Source organism: Notolepis coatsorum (assembly GCF_963971535.1).
Source record: "Notolepis coatsorum genome assembly, chromosome: 3".
Taxonomy (NCBI): Eukaryota; Metazoa; Chordata; class Actinopteri; order Aulopiformes; family Paralepididae; genus Notolepis; species Notolepis coatsorum.
Window position 1 is genome coordinate 77705363 of NC_140167.1, and position 18263 is coordinate 77723625.

The window sequence follows — 18263 nt, forward strand, 5'->3', positions numbered from 1 at the left end:
GAGGACAGGGTTCCGACGGCGGAGGCCTGGCACGGGAACAGGGGCCCGACGGCGGAGGCCTGGCACGGGGACAGGGGCCCGACAGCGGAGGCCTGGCACGGGGACAGGGGCCCGACGGCGGAGGCCTGGCACGGGGACAGGGGCCCGACGGCGGAGGCCTGGCACGGAGATCCTCTTCCTCCTCCTCGGGTGCTGCAGACGGGCAGCGCAGAACAAAGGGGTCCCAGGGGACCGGGGCGAAGAGATGCCATCCTCCCGTGGAAAATAGGGAGCGATGACGCGCCGGCTTGACGTCTGGAGTGGGAACACTGGAAAACCTCCCGTAGAGAATTAGAGAGCGAAGACGGTGTCCCACTCCAGGCAAACGGCGACAGGTGGTGATGGCTGGCACGTCGTCTCACGCCGGAGACGCGGCAGGTGATGGTAACGTACAGGACTCCATGAACACAGAGTGAACACAGATACAGATACAGAACGAACACAGAGTCCAGAACACAGAACGACCCGACAAGGACTGGAGGGGAGTCTGCAACCTAAGTACTCTCCAGCAGATTGCAAACTCCCAACAGGTGCGTGAGGGTAGAGGAACAGAATGTCCAAGGGTGGGGGCTGGTGAAGAGTAGGAGGCAGGCAAAAGTTCTCACAAGGGTGGGGGCTGGTGAAGAGAGTAGACAGGGAAAAGCTCAGGGAACAGGCGAATCCTCACAATAACGCTGTTACCGTTACTGGCAAAAAATGCGGCGCGTTACTATGATTGAACCTGTTTCTTTCATCAGACAGATCTCTGCGCCGAGAGACATACTGTTCTTCCTTCTTTAGTGGGCAGTGCGCGATTGGCTGAGGTTGAGTAAAATGTCATGGTAAGCCAATCAGAGGTAGAGGTGGGCGGGTGTCTAAAGCATCCAGAGTCTGACACACAGTGCGACAACACAAGCGACTCAGTCAGCGTGAGACCGCGGGTCCGTGTAGTGTACATTTTGATAGTTTGTTTGGCGAGCCCAAATAATCCAAAACTAATCAAACGAACAACACAAGCGAGCAGTCAACGACAGCCATGAGGGTTTTTGTTCACTCTTGTTGTGTTGCAGGGCACTGCAGTAGTGGCTCTACTGCTGACAGCCTTATCAACATAGTGCTGCACTTCCTGGTTTAATAGCACAGTCTGGTGCTCAGAGATATATATATATATATATATCTGTATGTCATGCATGTCTTAAATGTCATGATTAGATTAGTTTAGATGATTAGATTAGATTCTTATATCTGTATGTTGTGTATGTCATAAATGTCATGAATTGAAAATGGGGGACCCTGATGTAAACAAGACGAAAGGGTTTCTCTGGTCTGCATCCCCTTAACAATTGTGTGTATTGAGCCGTACTGTACTGTACCCATTCTGCAATCTGTTCATTAAAATGTTCAATCAATCAGTATATATTTGTTATTTATTTTTGGTATAGTGCTTAACACTATAGCGACCGGAGCCCCGCTGCAATTTAGGCCTCAGAGGACAGAGGATTGTAAACAAACCGATGTACTTTCTAAGAGCTTTATATATCATTTATAGTATTGCTATCTGTCCATTCTCATTGTCACTTGAGTGCATAAACCGTGCCTTCATAATGGCTTAAAGAAAATAAAAATCCATCGGTTGGTTGTCATTTTATAGCGTCGTGAATATAAGGTATATCGCGCTTTTCGTCTAGGCTTTTCTGCAGGAGGCTGCAAAAAAGGCTAAACGTTGGCGCCATTATATCAAACGCCATTTCTGCTGTATATATACGAATGAAATAAAACAAACTGCGTAGCATCCGGACTATTACAGAGCATCTATGGATCAAATGGGGGCAGCGGGAACGCCGATCAGTATTATTGATTAGCAATAGAGTGTGCGTTCCGGTAGCCAATGTCAGTAGTCTATCACGTTTGTTTTCAATGTCCAATCCAGCTGTAATTTGGGGTAATATTATCCTACCGTCAGGCCATGTGATCGCCGGCAGCATTTCCTCACCAGTCATCGGATTCTGGTAGATCGATATGCACATTGGCTAATCATAAATCCCATTATTCCACGCTGGAAAAAACATTCGGCAAGCTGATCAAAGATGGAGGGGCTTCGTTTGGAATCAAGGCTCTATGATCCGCCCACAGGACTGTAAAAGCATTTTTTTTTTTTAAATCCCCTCAATGATACTGCAGTGGAGCGATGGCGTCCCTAAGCGGATCTGGCCGGTACTGCATGTTTCGAAAATCAAATATGTGGAAAGATCCTGCTAGTGGATCGGGGACCTAATAAGCGTTATAAATATGGAATAAAACAATAACAACTCGTCACGAGTATACTCGTGGCTCTGGACCACAACGCATGGAATTGAAACATGTATATACTCGTGAATGGACGCCATAGTGTTAACAAGCATAATTTAATGTTGCCCAGTTGTGGCCTGTTGAGGGGCAATACATATAAACATAGTAATTATAATATCTACATACATGGCATTTGATTGGAGGCTAGTCTCACTTTGTCCCACAGCAACATTAACACTTTGATTGCCTAAGGCTAAATTCATGATATACAGTAGGTTGCCAGCTCTATTTGTCTATGGAGAAATTCCCCTTCTTTGCAGGGCTATAACTTTTTAAATTCTATTGCTAAATTGCCATTATTAGGGCCCATTCAATGTCCTATATGTATTGTTCAGGGTGAAGCAACGTTAAACTTTTTCATTCACATATTCATACTAAAGTATGGTCTAATGTATAAGTATGTTTTCATCTCTTTCTGCAGCTTTCTCCAGAACGTGATCTATAGCCCCAAATGCATTATATTGATGATGAAATACAGTTTGATGGCAAAAATTCCAACTAGACATGGTTCTAGAAGTTACTACACGGCATCTGATGTTGACCGGATGGGTGAGGGGGCGTTTATAATTCCGTGGGCAACATTATACCATTCATCTAATGTGGGACATATGTTCATCAGATCAGTTAGTATAGGAGACATTGAAAAATAACGCTGAATCTTACCGTATCTTCCTCGCGCCGTTGGGCGATGAGCGTGGAGTATACATTTTCCTATTATGGGATGTTTGAATACCCGGTCCATTTCCAGGTTGTATAATGGTATATACGTCCAAATCATGTTGTTTATCGAGTTATTGGCAACGGATCGCTGTGTGTTGTGACGAGCTCGAGTCCCGGGACATGTACCGAGTGCCCGGAAGTGGTGTGGGTGAATAGCACATCGTCCAAGTGGCTTCCTGTTGGGTGATTGCGCCGATCGGCCACCAGATGGCGCTCTTGAACCGCTGGAGGGTTCGGTGGGGCTTTTTGGTGGGTCTCAGGCCAGCGGATGGGAAATATGAATCCGATCACAGATTTTAGTTACTTTTATAATTTGTAACTGAGTAAGTAATTTAGTTACTTTTTGGAAGAACTAACTAGTAACTGTAACTAGTTACTTTTTAAAAGTAACTTGCCCAACACTGCTAGTGAGCAGCAGCGTTTTGGACCAACTGTTGATCAATTGAAGTTGGTCAATGGATTTTTTGTTTAGATAGATGAAGAGTGAGTTGCAGTAATCAAGCCTGGATGAAATAAAGGCGTGTACAGCCATTTCTAGTTCATTGTGAGATATGATGGACCGGAGTTTTGGAATGTTTATTAGGTGGAAGAAACAATTGCGAGTCAGAGTTTTGACATGTTTGTCCAGATTTATGGCCTGTTTGAAAATGACCCAGAGGTTTCTTAAATAAGGGAACCCATGTGCGAGGCTACTCTCGAGGCAATGTTTTCGGACACTACAATCAGTACCTCTGTTTTTGCCGCATTTAGCTGCAGGAAATTTCTACCCATCCAATTTTCGATGGCAGACAGGCACTCGTGCAGGATATTAAATGTTTCCAAATTTTCAGGCTTGAAGGAGAAATATATTTGGATGTCATCCGCGTAGCAGTGGTAGGAGATGCCCTTAAATGAGCTTATGATTTAAGCAGAAGATTTGCCTAAAAGTACATACCTAAGTGAATGGAAGATTTCTCCACTTACACTAACATAATTCATCCATTCTACATTTATTGCACACAACATACATGTGCACAAACTCACTTTAAACATTCACTTTAAACACTGTAAACACTTTTAAGCATATCATCATATTTTTGGGGTTTCAAGTACGAAGTGCAGATTTACGTGAATTTAAATATAAATGCTCTCCAACAAATATGAACCCAATTGGCCTAAAGGGGCGCTATGATCAACGGTAAAACGTATGAACTTTGAAAGGTCAGAACTCCTACACCGCGAGTCCGATTTACACAAAACTTGGTACAGACATCCATCTATACTCACAAATTTGCCCCAAGGACCCATAAAGTCTGCCACATTGGATTTTATGTAAAACACAATTTTGACATCTCCGATAGTCAGATTGCTACCAAATTTGCTGTGGATCATTATTGGATGAAGCTCATCAAATGTTGCAAAAGGCATGTTAATATATATATATATTTTAAAGATATTAACCAATACATTTAAAAAGACGTGGCTCAGCACATAAATAGGCTCTTAGGCCAATCGTCACCAAATGTGCAGGGTATGTCTACTATCTACTTAGTCTTACACATTTGCACTACCTCTTCTACCTAATTTTTGCATTTAGAATTTAGAATATTTTTGTATATTGTATATTTTGCAGTGTTTGGTATTTTACTCCTTTACAGTATGAAGCACAATCCCAGGAGGCTCATACAGAACCAAGCACTTTACTATAATGTCCATGTACCTTATATGTGACAAATAAAACAAAACTTGAAACTTGAACTTGAAACTTAGTTACAGTACCTTCAGTATAGAGTTGTCCTGCCTGGTGTTCTTGGTGTCGTAGCCCTCAAGAAGACATCTGCGGGTGGTGTTCCCCGAGCCGGCAAACTCGGCTAGATTTAGGTCAGCAAAGCCCAGCTGGAGAGAAGGAACATGTTGGGGTTGAACTACAACCCAGAGTTAACCTAACCCTAACCCTCTAACTGATGACCACCCAGAGTTCTAACTGATGACCACCAAGAGTTCTAACTGATTATAATATTTAACAAAGGTATAAGGAGACGACCATGTCCAGACTATAATACTTTTTTTGTATCTACTTTTTCTCCCATTTTCTATTTTTCTCCCATCCCAATTTCGTATCGTCCAATTCTACCCTCCCCTGTCTCGAACGCTGTTAGGCCATGCCTCCCACAGGCCGGCTGCAATGTGGACTAAGCCTTACATCACGTGTCCCCTCCGGTACTCGAGGAAGCAGCAGTCGCATCTTTTCACCTGCACAGCGCGATCTCTCAGCGTCGGGGGCAGGGTTTCCGTTAGAAAAGATTTTTGCCGGCCTCAGTGTCCGGTAGATTTCAATCTACCGGTCAAATGAGAGAAATTCCGGTCAGAGTTTATTGAGCAATTGATATGCAGGCTATATAAAGAATGACATCCTCAAGGCATGTAGATTTATAATATTTTAACTTAAAACTAGGCTACTTTCATTACATGTCATTATATTCCAAATAAAATAAGTCCCGAGACTCCGTGCTGCTGCTGACTTTAAATCAATAGGGGTCTGTGGGCAGTCGGCCCGACATTAATAAACAACAGTCTGTTATAATCACATTTTTATGAGCTAACGAATTCCGTTATATTGGACATTTGTATTAATTATATCAAGCGAAGAACTGAGAAATTTGGCAGAGAGAGACGGCAACATTATCGTGGGTTTGCGTGATGAATCTCCACCTCCCAACGACTTATTTGCGAGAGTATGCCGCTGCAGAGCCAGAGATGCAGCTGTTTTCAGGCCCTATCTGGGGACCGCTCAGCAGCGCCCCCCACCCAACAGCTGAATTGCCAATGGCTGAATTGGAGTACTGCACTGTGCCGGCACTGCTGGTGGGTTCTGTGGCTCTGCAGCTGCACATGCACTCACAAACCCAGCACTAAGCTCTCGCTGACAACGTCGTTGTCATTATTTTTAGACCTGCTTGGTGAAGCAACGATGAAACAAATGTAATGATTGTTTCGTTCATCGCATAGGCTATTTAATTTTAGCCTATTTTAATACAATTCAAATAATCAAATTGTGCTTAGAGGGAATTATTTTCACCGGACATTATGACCGGAGAGATTAAATATGTCGGACTTCAACAGATTTTGCCGGTCAAATACCGGTAATTACCGGCTAACGGAAACCCTGGTCGGGGGTCTGCTTTTGGAGGGCACGCCGCCCCCGTCGCTTCCTGATTCTGCTGCGCAGGCGCACCAACCGACCTGTAGGAGTCGCTGTCCACAACGTCCGATCCCCACCCATCAGCTTCCCACCCCCTAATACTGCCAATTGTATTAGTATGAACGACCAGCCAAGCCGATAGCAATGCGGAGAGCTGGGCTCGAGCCCAGCGTCTCCTGCATTGGTGGTGAGCGCCTTGCCCACTGCACCACATAGCCGCCCAGACTATAATACTTAACAAAGGTATAAGGAGATGACCATGTCCAGACTATAATACTTAACAAAGGTATAAGGAGATGACCATGTCCAGACTATAATACTTAACAAAGGTATAAGGAAATGACCATGTCCAGACTATAATACTTAACAAAGGTATAAGGAGACGACCATGTCCAGACTATAATACTTAACAAAGGTATAAGGAGACGACCATGTCCAGACTACAACTTTCAATAGAGCCCATGCAGGGTGTTGAGTCACCTCTAGTGTGAGGTTAGTGTGAGTGTGTTCTAAGACCTTCTGGAGGATCTCTCTCTGAATAAGAGTAGACTAAAGATATGGCCTCCACTATCCAATGCAACAATCACTCTTTAGATAGACTGTAAAAAACGGTGAACCAAAATATACAAACAGCTGATCAGAACAGTGCAGAGTGCTGGTTCTGTCCAAATAAGGCACAGCTGCTTCTGTAAACACATCCTGCCAGAACCAACCGAGGGAGGAAAGAACGCCAAGAAATCAGAAACCATTGCTCTAAAGCAGTGGTTCTCAACTGGTCTAGCCTCGGGACCCAACATTTTCCTTAGTCATTAAGTTGCGACCCAAATTTTTGAACCACTATGATTTATTTCCCAAAAAAAAATGTGCAGTAATACACAATCTTTCATGCACTGTTAAAAACATGAAATAAACAGAAAAAAGTGCAACAAAAGTGCAACTAGGGCTAAAAACCCAATATAAAATAAATAAAATAATAATAAATAATATATGCTTCTTAGCAGATTTGATAGCTTAACATAACAGACCTACGTTTGGGGGAACTAATGGGATAACTGGGGTTGCAACAAAAGTGCAACTAAGGCTAAAAACCCAATGAAATAAAATAATAATAATAATAAATAATTATGCTTGATTGATTGATTGATTGAAAAGTTTATTAACAGATTGCAGAATGGGTACAGTACAGTACAGCTCAATACATACAATTGTTAAGGGGATGCAGACCAGAGAAAGACTTTCGTCTTGTTTACATCAGGGTCCCCCATTTTCAATTCATCATAATAGGCTTCTTAGCAGACTTCTTAGCTTAACATCCCAGGGAACTAATGGGATAACTGAGGATGTTGTTTGCTCCTGACAAGAGTCTCAAAGTCTGGGGTAATGGTATACAAAGCAACTCTGAGGTTGTGCTCAATGTCCAATCTGTTCCTCTGCTGTCTTCAACGCTGGACCAGAGCTGAGAAGCCACTTTCACAAAGATAGATAGTGAAAAAAAAATGTGAATACTGTGAATAACACCATGCTAAAATTTACCAGACCTGAAAAATCTAAGCAAATGAATAAAGGGAAGATGATTAAACAGAAGGTTTTGTAGATACAGTACTGAATTCTGCCATCTTTTTTATAATGTAAATTTCTCCAACATTTTTCATCATATTGCAACACCGTTTTTTGCAAGACGTTCACAGAAAGGTAGAGAAACTAACTGCGTTCTGTTTTATGGCAATAACGTGGCAGTTGATGTGGCAGTTGGCACCAGGCCACACAGTGGTTGGAGCCCAGCCTCAAAACGGCTTAAGATCTTGAGGTAGAAAAATGCGTTTTTTGAGTACTTGATTAGAAATACAAAACAATGAATTTTTTTTTTTTTGAAAAAAACCTAGGTGTTCCATAGACTCACAGGAATTGTGTAAAGTGCCCAAATAGTGAAAGAAATAGTAAAATAGTTCCCCTTTAAAAAAAATTAAATAAACATAATTTTTTTAAATGGCTAAAAGTGATTTTGTAATTTTGCAACCGTGGGTCTCACAGGGTACTTTTAACCCTGTGAGGCCCAAATAAAAAAGACATTAGCAACTTCAGAGGCCAGAGGGTGAGACCTATAAACACATGAAGGGTGCCGTGACTGAAAAAAAAGGTTGAGAAACGCTGGTATATGGTGTGGCTCTTTGTGGTACCACAGTAATTTTTGTGGCTCTTTTGTGGTACAATACAGTACGGCTCAATACAAACAATTGTTAAGGGGATGCAGACCAGAGAAATGCTTTCGTCTTGTTTACATCAGGGTCCCCCATTTTCAATTCATCATGACACTTATGACATACAAGTATACAGTACTGTATAAGAGACATAGATCATAAGAAACAGAAATATATACTACATTCGAAGGGGAAGAAACTGTACATTGGAGGGGGTTGGGTGGGGGGGGGTTGGATATTTACAGCGGCCAGTTTTTAATTGCAGCCACCCCTAGGTGCTATTTGAGAGCGGTTTTTAAGGAGGGTAGGGATTTACATTATTTTACGGCTGTAGGTAGGGCGTTCCACATTGTTGTGGCATAATTGTGAAACGTGTTTAGTCCCTTGTTTGAGCCGAATCTGGGTTGAACATGATTTGTGGAACTCCCTCTGGTGTTGTGGTCCTGGAATTCACTGACCTTTGGGAAGTATTTCGACATGTACATGGGTATCTTAGTGGTGTAGTAGTGTATCTTGTAGATCAGGCCCATTGCAAGTTGCTGTACTCTGTTGTCTACTCTAAGCGATCCTAGGTTGTCAAAATGGGCAGGGGTAAGGTCAAGCAGTAGTCTGACCAGTTTGTTTTGAGATGTTTGTAGTCTTGTTTTTAGGGCCGTTGAGGTGCTTTGGTACCATGAGGTACAAGCATAGTCGTAGTACCCTTGAATGAGTGCTCCTGTTAGTCTTCAAGGTATTCTTGTTTACCAGTGAGGCGATCCGGTACAAGAATCTTGTTCGTTGGTTGACTTTTTTTATTACATTGGTTGCCATTTTGTCACAGGATGGAACCCAAGTAGGTAATTTCATCTTTCCTTGTGACAATATTGTCACCCAGTGTAACAGAGTGGCCTTGCTGAGTTTGTTATTTTATCCAAGAGAGAGAGAACTCGCACACGAATTAGGCCCTACCTAATTCTAATACCTAATAAACTACCTAATAAATGCAGAGATGCCTTGTCATTTCAGTACAGATTTTTTATACCCCAAAATTGATAAAGGGTTAAGGTAGACTAGTTAGTTGAACCGAGGTCTGCTATTATGGATAATGTGCCATAGACTCATTAGACTGCATATACAGGGCAGGCAGACGTTAAATAAATGATTGGTCCAAGTGGGAAGACAATATGTTGGTTATTGTTATCCTACCTTTAACCCATTCTCCGCCATTGACGGATTAAGACGTCATTCCTCGCCATGCTTAATCTGCCAATGATGGATTACGCCGTCATCGAGATCAATATTTCAAATTTTCGTCATGGTATTCACATTTCACCCACGGAGTCAGGACTGGTGCTGTAGATCTCCACTCAACTCTCCAGCGCTTCAATACCGCCACCTGGTGGCCGATCGGCGAGTTGCCAAACCGGAAGTGGGCCGGAAGCGCTTGGTGTCACCCCTATTCCGTCCGCCACTCGCTATCGCTCGCGGGACTCCATCTGGACACACTGGATAATCGATCCGTTGCCATAACTCGATAAACAACATTATTTGGACGTATATAGTATTATACAACCTGGAAATGGAGCGCATAGATCAATGAGTTACTAGATGAGTTACTAACTACAGTATAACAGACTAGAGACTAGAGGAGTTACTAACTACAGTATGACAGACTAGAGGAGTTACTAACTACAGTATAACAGACGAGACTAGAGGAATTACGACCTACAGTATAACAGACTAGAGACTAGCGGAATTACTAACTACAGTATAACAGACTAGAAACTAGAGGAGTTACGAACTACAGTATAACAGACTAGAGACTAGAGGAATTACGAACTACAGTATTAGAGAGGAATTATGAACTACAGTATAACAGACGAGACTAGAGGAATTACGACCTACAGTATAACAGACTAGAGACTAGCGGAATTACTAACTACAGTATAACAGACTAGAAACTAGAGGAGTTACGAACTACAGTATAACAGACTAGAGACTAGAGGAATTACAAACTACAGTATTAGAGAGGAATTATGAACTACAGTATAACAGACTAGAGACTAGAGGAATTACTAACTACAGTATAACAGACTAGAGGAGTTACTAACTACAGTATTAGAGACTAGAGGAGTTACTAACTACAGTATAACAGACTAGAGAAGTTACTATCTACAGTATAACAGACTAGAGACAATAGTAAATATTTACTACAGAATAAGACTAGAGGAGTTACTAACTACAGTATTAGAGACTAGAGGAGTTACTAACTACAGTATAACAGACTAGAGGAGTTACTAACTACAGTATACCAGACTAGAGGAGTTACTAACTACAGTATTATAGACTAGAGGAGTTACTAACTACAGTATAACAGACTAGAGACTAGATTAAATATGAACTACAGTAGAGACTAGAGGAATTACTAACTACAGTATAACAGACTAGAGGAGATATGTACTACAGAATAACAGACTAGAGACTAGATTAATTACTAACTACATTATTAGAGACTAGAGATACTAACTATACATTATGACAGACTAGAGACTAGAGGAGTTCTGTATCGTATAGCTCTCGCTCGGCGTCACTCTCTGCACTGTCCTCGCACACGTGCACACGCACTGAATAAAGACCACAATGTACCTTTAATCCCAATATTTGTCTGACCACACCCCTATCAGCTTACCCATATAAGCAGGGGTGGGGCCACCCACTCGCCTCCTTCTCGCTTTCACCACAAGGAAGTGCCTCGGTAGATCCCCACACTTGAAGTGGTGTGATGGTAGGAGAAGAGTTGGAAAGCAAGGATACGTTGACATCATATCTTTATTTTCTCTCTCACTATTTTCGAGAAAATACGGCGATATTGTCTTCGTACTGGAGTGTCTGGAAGATGATGATCATTCTAAAAATCCTCCACCGGTTTTCGTATTGGGAGTTCGCGCCGCTACATACTTTTCCAACTGCAGTCCTTGCTGTGTGCTGGTTGCGGTAAAGACACAACCGGGCTGTAGGACGCGCCGCTGTTGTGAGAAGCGGTGGGTTCCAGGTTTGGTGAGTTATGTTTTGCTGGCAGGCTCCACTTGTCTGTTAGTGCTATGGGGGCTAATTGACAATGTTTATGAAAACCGGCCCCAGGCTAGGGTCCTTTGTTCAGCCTCTTAGGCGACAGAAGACCTTGGTCTGAAGCCCATTATAGTTTTAACTAGTGGGCCACGACCATTAACACTGGTGATCCCTGTGTTTTCTGGACGAGTGGATATCTCTGTCACCGTGTTAAGGCCCCATCTTTCATATCCAAATGAGAGTATTCCCTCACGAGGAGATATGGGCATAGATGTTCGATAGCGGAAGATCTGTGTTCAAGTCAGCTACACAGGCCAGTTGGGTATTGTGCTGGCTCCGTCGGGTGTTGGTAAAATCACCGTTGTAAAACTGTGTTAACATCTTGTTTCTCTTTTCTCTTAAAAAGTGAGGAGGGTTTCAGAACGGCGGCCTGTCTGGGTGAGTGTTATATCATTGTGTACAAGTTCAGGTGATAGCTGCTTAGCTTGCGGTTAGCCAGTCAGCTGTTAGCTGCGGCGTTAGCCTGCTGTGATCACTGCGTGGCCTACATAGGTTGGGCCTACTGTTAGCCAGTCAGCTGTTAGCTGCGGCGCTAGCCTGCTGTGATCACTAGGAAATGTTAGCTTGCTGCTATCGGCCAAGGCCCAGCGCGGGGTAGCTCCGGCTCCTCGCGCGCCGCCGCGAGCTCCCCTCTGGTCGCGTGCGGCGTTCGCTCGGCGTCTCACGGGCAGGGGCAGTAGCGACCGACGGTTGGAGCGCCCGTTAGCTTAATGCTACTCTGTTGAACGTGCTTTGATTACAACATGTTTTAAACACTCTTGACTACGACGTCATCTTTGACAGAGGATGTTCGTCGAACCTGCCCTGGGCCAGGACGGCAAAGCCTGCGTCAACAAAGGGGACCGTAGCGACGGGTTGGAGCGGTGACGCTGCCCAGATCGAACAACACAGGACGGCTGTGTTTTCTACAGTGTCTTGAGACTGCACTTCGTTGATCTACGCTCCGGGTAGGCCAGGTCTGACCAGACCTTGTACACTTCTTCTGGCTTTCCCTTCTAAATGTTTTGTAAATAACGATGTTTTCCAAAACGAGTGTTACTGCACTACATTTAGGATACGACGCGAGTTGTGTGTGAATTGTCTTGTCACTAGGTATTTAGCTTCTCCGTGCAAATCGGGTTGTTGTTTCAGATGTGAAAATGATCTGGTTTGTTGTGTTGAGAAACATCATGTGTGTTTATATGTACCGTGTACTCACAACTAAGGGGGTTAACTAACCTATAAAGCTATGCTTAGTGACAAATGAGTAAAGAATATTCTTTTCTCAGCCTGTAATGACAATGAACAGTGTGTTCACATATTAACAGGTTTTCCTGTTTTAACTGGCCGTATTAAGGGTAAAGTAGGAGGATTGTGTTTCCCCCCGGTTCCCTGGGGACTTCTTCATCCTCCTATCAGACATGTTGTTGCACTACATTGTGTCTTTGTGTGGTAGGGATGCGATGTAACCCTTAGCTTGATTGCTGAGGTTGTGCTAAGACTGCTGGAGAAACTTTATTTTCCTAAAAGAAAAGATTGTTTGGTCGCTTTCGTGTGTGCTTAGCAAGGCCTGTGGCCGATACTAATAGAGAATTATGTATTCTCTCATTATGAAAAACGGCGTTCCTCTGTAGAGTGTTTTTGCCATTTTTTGTAGGTGATGATGGGTTGTGTGTGTCATGTGACCTACAACTGGGTTGGACTGGCCACAGAAGCACATGTGTAAGTTTGGACCGGGGCTCTTAGAGAGCCCTCTCTATTCTGTGTTTTTTCCTTAGTAAAAATCAGATAGCAGGTTAGCTCATGCGCTGTGTGAAGCTGTCAGACGCTTCATAGAGCTGACTATGACTGTGTCATACTCTCTTTTTGTCATTACATCGTATCATGGGTGTGGGGTCGTAAAGGGGTGAACTGGTAACCTTTCCTCTCCCCCTTTTTTCTGTTGGTCAGGGGTACACCCCCTGTCCTTCAAGGTTCCTGTCACGTTGCGGTCCTGCACGTTACGGGGTGAGGGGGGGGGGGGGAGGGAGTTTCATGGTCCCACGGCCTGGAATATTGGGCGTGTGCACCGCAGAAATTCCCCCGCCATAGAGTACGTCACCGTGCGCGTCTCTGTTGGTAGGACTTCCGTGTGCTGTTCAGGTCCATGTGATGGATCTGTTTCGGGGGGTGGTCAGGGCTCCTCCTCACCAAGCTCCTATTCAGGCCTTCTGTGAGTCGGGACTCCTCCTTCCATGTGAGGGAGCCTCCTTCAGAGTACAGAGCCTCCTCCTCAGATTGTCAAGGTGAGTGGACCCTCTAGAAGGAGTCCTACTCTATTGTGTATGTATTCGATTCAATTCGATTATTGAGTGTGTATGGGTTCAGTGCCTCCTCCCCGGAGAGCCCTAAATCCAATTTTTTACATGGCTCAAGGTGCAATATATTCTTTTCAATCTGTACAGCTCGCGTGGGAAGTCTCTCTGGGGATTCCCGTCTCCTTCCTATGGGAGGGTGGTGGGATGTAAAAATGTGAAAAAATTTTACCCCCGGCTGTGTAGACTGGGATACATACTGTTGGTGCTTCCTTCTTTTCTACTAAAAAGAGTTGGAGTTAGGAAGTGTCACACCCCTCTTGTCGTTCCCCATGGCGCCTTGGGGATTCAATGTCTAAATAGCCTGTTCATTGATGTGGGTGTGTCCCGACGCACGTATAGTGCTAGCTCGGGGTGTTCTGTAAACAGGCGACTGACTGGCACGCCTTGGTTGCTTGAGGTTAAAACGGCGTTTTTATAAAGCAACTGGGATGGAGGTTTTTCCTCTTCCGACGACCAAATCCAACGACCTGGTTTTTTGTCATCGACGGATTCTCGTTCATGTCTGGGGGATGATGACGGAATGGATCTGAACATATGTAGAGGGGTCTCACGCCCTGGGGGTGGGCCACCGGGCGCGGTTCGCCCGAACGTCTGGGTGGCGCCTTCTTTTCATGTTTAAGATCAACACGCATATCTGCCCCTTCTCCTGGAGTAGGCATGTCGGCGTGGTTAGGGCACGGGACTGGTTCTGGTCACGCTGGTCCGGATCAGTTGAACCCGTTGTCCACCGGGGATGCAGATCTGCTGTTCTGGTAGCCTGAGGGACTTGGGCTTTTTTCAGGGGGGAAAATGCCAGGTTGGTCCGGGTGTCACAGGGTTAAGCACTATGGAGACCCTGGTTGGGTACGTTTTTTACTCAGCACTGTCGTAATGGCTTACGGCCATGCCAACCTGTACACGCTCGATCTCGTCAGATCTCGGCCGCTACACAGGTTGGTCCTGGTTAGTACTTGGTTGGGAGACCGCCTGGGAATACCAAGTACGGTGTGCTTAGGGGCTGGTTCTCCATTCTTTTTCGCTCCTCTCTCACGCATGGCGAAGAGGGGCCTGTTGGGGTGGTCTTTGACCTCCTCTGGTGACCCTGTGCTTCCCGTATCGCCGGGCCCGGTCCGAAGTAATGTTTCGTCGACCCGTAGGCCTGGGTTAACCCTTTTTTGAAAAACTGAAACACTTGTACTGCGGTATAGCCGGTGTATACCCGCAGGTGTGTTTTGGAGTTTTTTCTTGAGGGGTTATAGGAACAACCACCGCATTGGGTAACACCAAGGTGGTTGATTCCCTGGTGTGTTGGAGCAGTGTCAACTCCCGGGTTCACCGTTTGAGGGTGCCCCTGCACGTTCATGACGTCTGCCAATCGTGTCAGCCTTCTCTGCCTCAACCCCTCTGGGTGGGGTTTTTTAAAATGGAGGCTTGGTCATGCAACACCGCCAGCTTACGCTCCTTCCGCCGGGGCGGCTGTGTTCAGCTGTCCCCTCTGGCGCCTGTCTCGTCCGCAGTCTCCAGGCTAGGGTTAATAGCCTGTTGCCTGTTTTTTTCCCCGGTGCGCTGCCTGCTTCCGTTGGTTAACCTTTTTTGTGTGCTTACGGCCATGCTTACTGCCTGTTCTGCAGGGTCAGTGTGCCAGGCGGTGTACTATTGGGGGGACAGGGCCCGCTCGGCTGAGGGGCCTTTGTCCGAATACGCTGGCGATGTGGGGGGCGGGGTCACTAAGTGCCCACCTGGTGGGGTCTTGATGCTGGCATCATGGACTTCTCCGAGCCCCCGTTCCAGGGGGTCCAGTCCCTTTGGTGGGTCTGGGTCTTCCTTCGCGCTCCGCTGCTACGGCCTTGCCACAGGGTTGGGTTTGCCCTTGACCCCGTGATTCTGGGGGCAGTAACGAGGTTGTTTCCTCCGTTCGTTCCCGGGTGGCATGCGGGTTGTGCGTGTGTGTAGTCGTGGGGTCAAGCCACGGCTGCTCACCCTGTGCGTTGAGTTGCTTGAGTGCCTCTTCGCACGGTCGGGTCCGTCGCCCTCCCGTGAAGCCCCCAATAGGGGGGGTGCCCTCCATTAGGGTGGGTCAGGGGGGCTCGGCCCTCCCTGTTCTGATGGTTGTGGGGGGCTTTCAGCGGGGTGTATTTGTCGGCCGATGGCTCTCGCTCGGCCTCCCTTGTGCAGAGAGTGACGCCGAGCGAGAGCTATACGATACAGAACGTTAGGTTATGACTATAACCAAGTTCTGTTAATATAGCGACGCTCGGCGTCCGACGCCGCTGCAGCCCTTGATCTCGCCTTGTGGTGAAAGCTTGGGAAGGAGGCGAGTGGGTGGCCCCACCCCTGCTTATATGGGTAAGCTGATAGGGGTGTGGTCAGACAAATATTGGGATTAAAGGTACATTGTGGTCTTTATTCAGTGCGTGTGCACGTGTGCGAGGACAGTGCAGAGAGTGACGCCGAGCGTCGCTATACTAACAGAACTTGGTTATAGTCATAACCTAACGTTACTAACTACAGTATAACAAACAGACTAGAGACTAGAGGAGTTACTAACTACAGTATAAAAGACTAGAGCAAGGGCGTAATTTAGTTGTCAGTGGTGGAGGGGACACATTTGGGGGCGTGGTCAGTGGCGGAGGGGTGCTACGTATAGTTGTATGGTCGCGGGGGTGGGTCCCCCCCTTTCGTAGATTTTTTTTAATCAGTTGTGCAAGTCAATTTTGGTGAGTTGTTTCTATATACAATTCACTTATGACAAGTCATAATGCCACGCGAGTCTCGGAACGTGCATACTGCGTAGTGAGAGAGAGAGAGAGAGAGAGAGAGAGAGAGAGAGAGAGAGAGAGAAAGAGAGAGAGAGAGAGAGAGAGAGAGAGAGAGAGAGAGATATCGCGCTATTTATTATCTACAATGTATAAAACAACAGCATAGAGGCTTTTAAATACAGACAGACAGACAGACAGATATTTCACAGACACCAAGCAATGCTGTTGCATTTCATGGCAATCTCAGTCACTCGTTCACAGTTTCACACCAAACTCTGAGGGGAGGAGTGTTATGTAGCCTATTTGAGCACACCTGAAGACTGGGCTGTTGTTGTTATGCAAAGACAGCTGTGGTCGGTAGTACTTAGCGCCGGGTGCTCACCTGGCTACTTGACTTTGCATGACAATGGCTCAGAGATGGACAAGCAGCCGTTTTCCGTGTGGTCCAATCACGTCGCGTCACCATTTATTATCGTGCAGGGGACAATAACTGCATTGTGAAAACATGCAGGGTACATATCCCATGTGTCCCCTCCCCTTAGTTACGCCCCTGGGCCCTCATTCATCAACTTGACGTAGAAAATGTTCTATTTCCACACGTAAGCACAGAATTTAGAATGAGTGCACGCACAAAATAAACGGGATTTACCACACGTGCGTACGCAGGTTCTACGCACACCTGTCATGATAAATATCACCTTGGCCCTGCGCCGAGGCTCGTGCACACTTTCACGTATTTGCATACCAAAACCGCCCGATTAACCAAATACGGTAATGGACACCCCCATGAAATGTGGAAGAATGGACTAAACCGAGGGAAGCGTGTTATGAGACAGGCTGACAGACGTGTACACGTACGGTGATGTCGGATATGATATCTATTAACCATTGCTGCCTGGGCAGCGCAAACACTAATAAAGACCGTGCTGGAATATGACTGCCTTTTTCCGTTTTGTTTGATTAATACCCAGGGATTAAAGTTCTCCTCAATTTTATTCCAAATCGCGACGGATTTTCCGTCAATTTTCTACCTGCTGCATATGATTTCTAGAAGCATACAATCTATTTTGATGTCAGTATTGGGTAGCCTATATAAACAATAATACGAGAGCATATACAAGAACAATGAATCTCACTGCCAATGATGTAGCCTATACGCCATGTGTAGCCTGCCTATATGTGATCAATACAAACTTGAACTTGAATTCCATCATGTCTGTGTGCGGGTCACTGCGGGAACTCACAAGGCTGTTGTCACAATGTAAATAAGAACGTGCACTGAAATGTTACAGTATGTAGTTGGTTGATTATTTGTATGACAGTCAGTAAACCCTTGCAAAAAGTATCCGTTTTATTTAATGAATTGAAAACATTCAGCATCGCCTTCCTCCCGGCATGCAGCAACAACATGTATCAGGCAAATGCGCATCGCAACATTGACTGAGTGGAATCCCTTTCTATTCACATAACTGCATTTGTGATGGAGCTTTGACAGCTACAGTAACAGTCTATTGCTCGATCCATCTCCAATATCACGATGGACCGTGCCGGTGGCAAAGACCCGAGGGTGGAGAGGATCTTGAATGAATTCCATCATCATATTTATATGTTGTGT

The 18263-nt window shown here is 45.3% G+C and overlaps 1 protein-coding gene across 1 annotated transcript in view; it reads right to left on the reverse strand.

Moving 5' to 3' along the window:
* LOC311225418 (EEIG family member 2-like) overlaps positions 1-18263 on the reverse strand; it is a 106312-nt gene that overhangs the window by 71616 nt on the left and 16433 nt on the right. Inside the window, exon 4 of the mRNA XM_084310691.1 lies at positions 4846-4962. Coding sequence (XP_084166817.1) covers positions 4846-4962 — 117 coding nt within the window. The remainder of the gene's footprint in view (positions 1-4845; positions 4963-18263) is intronic.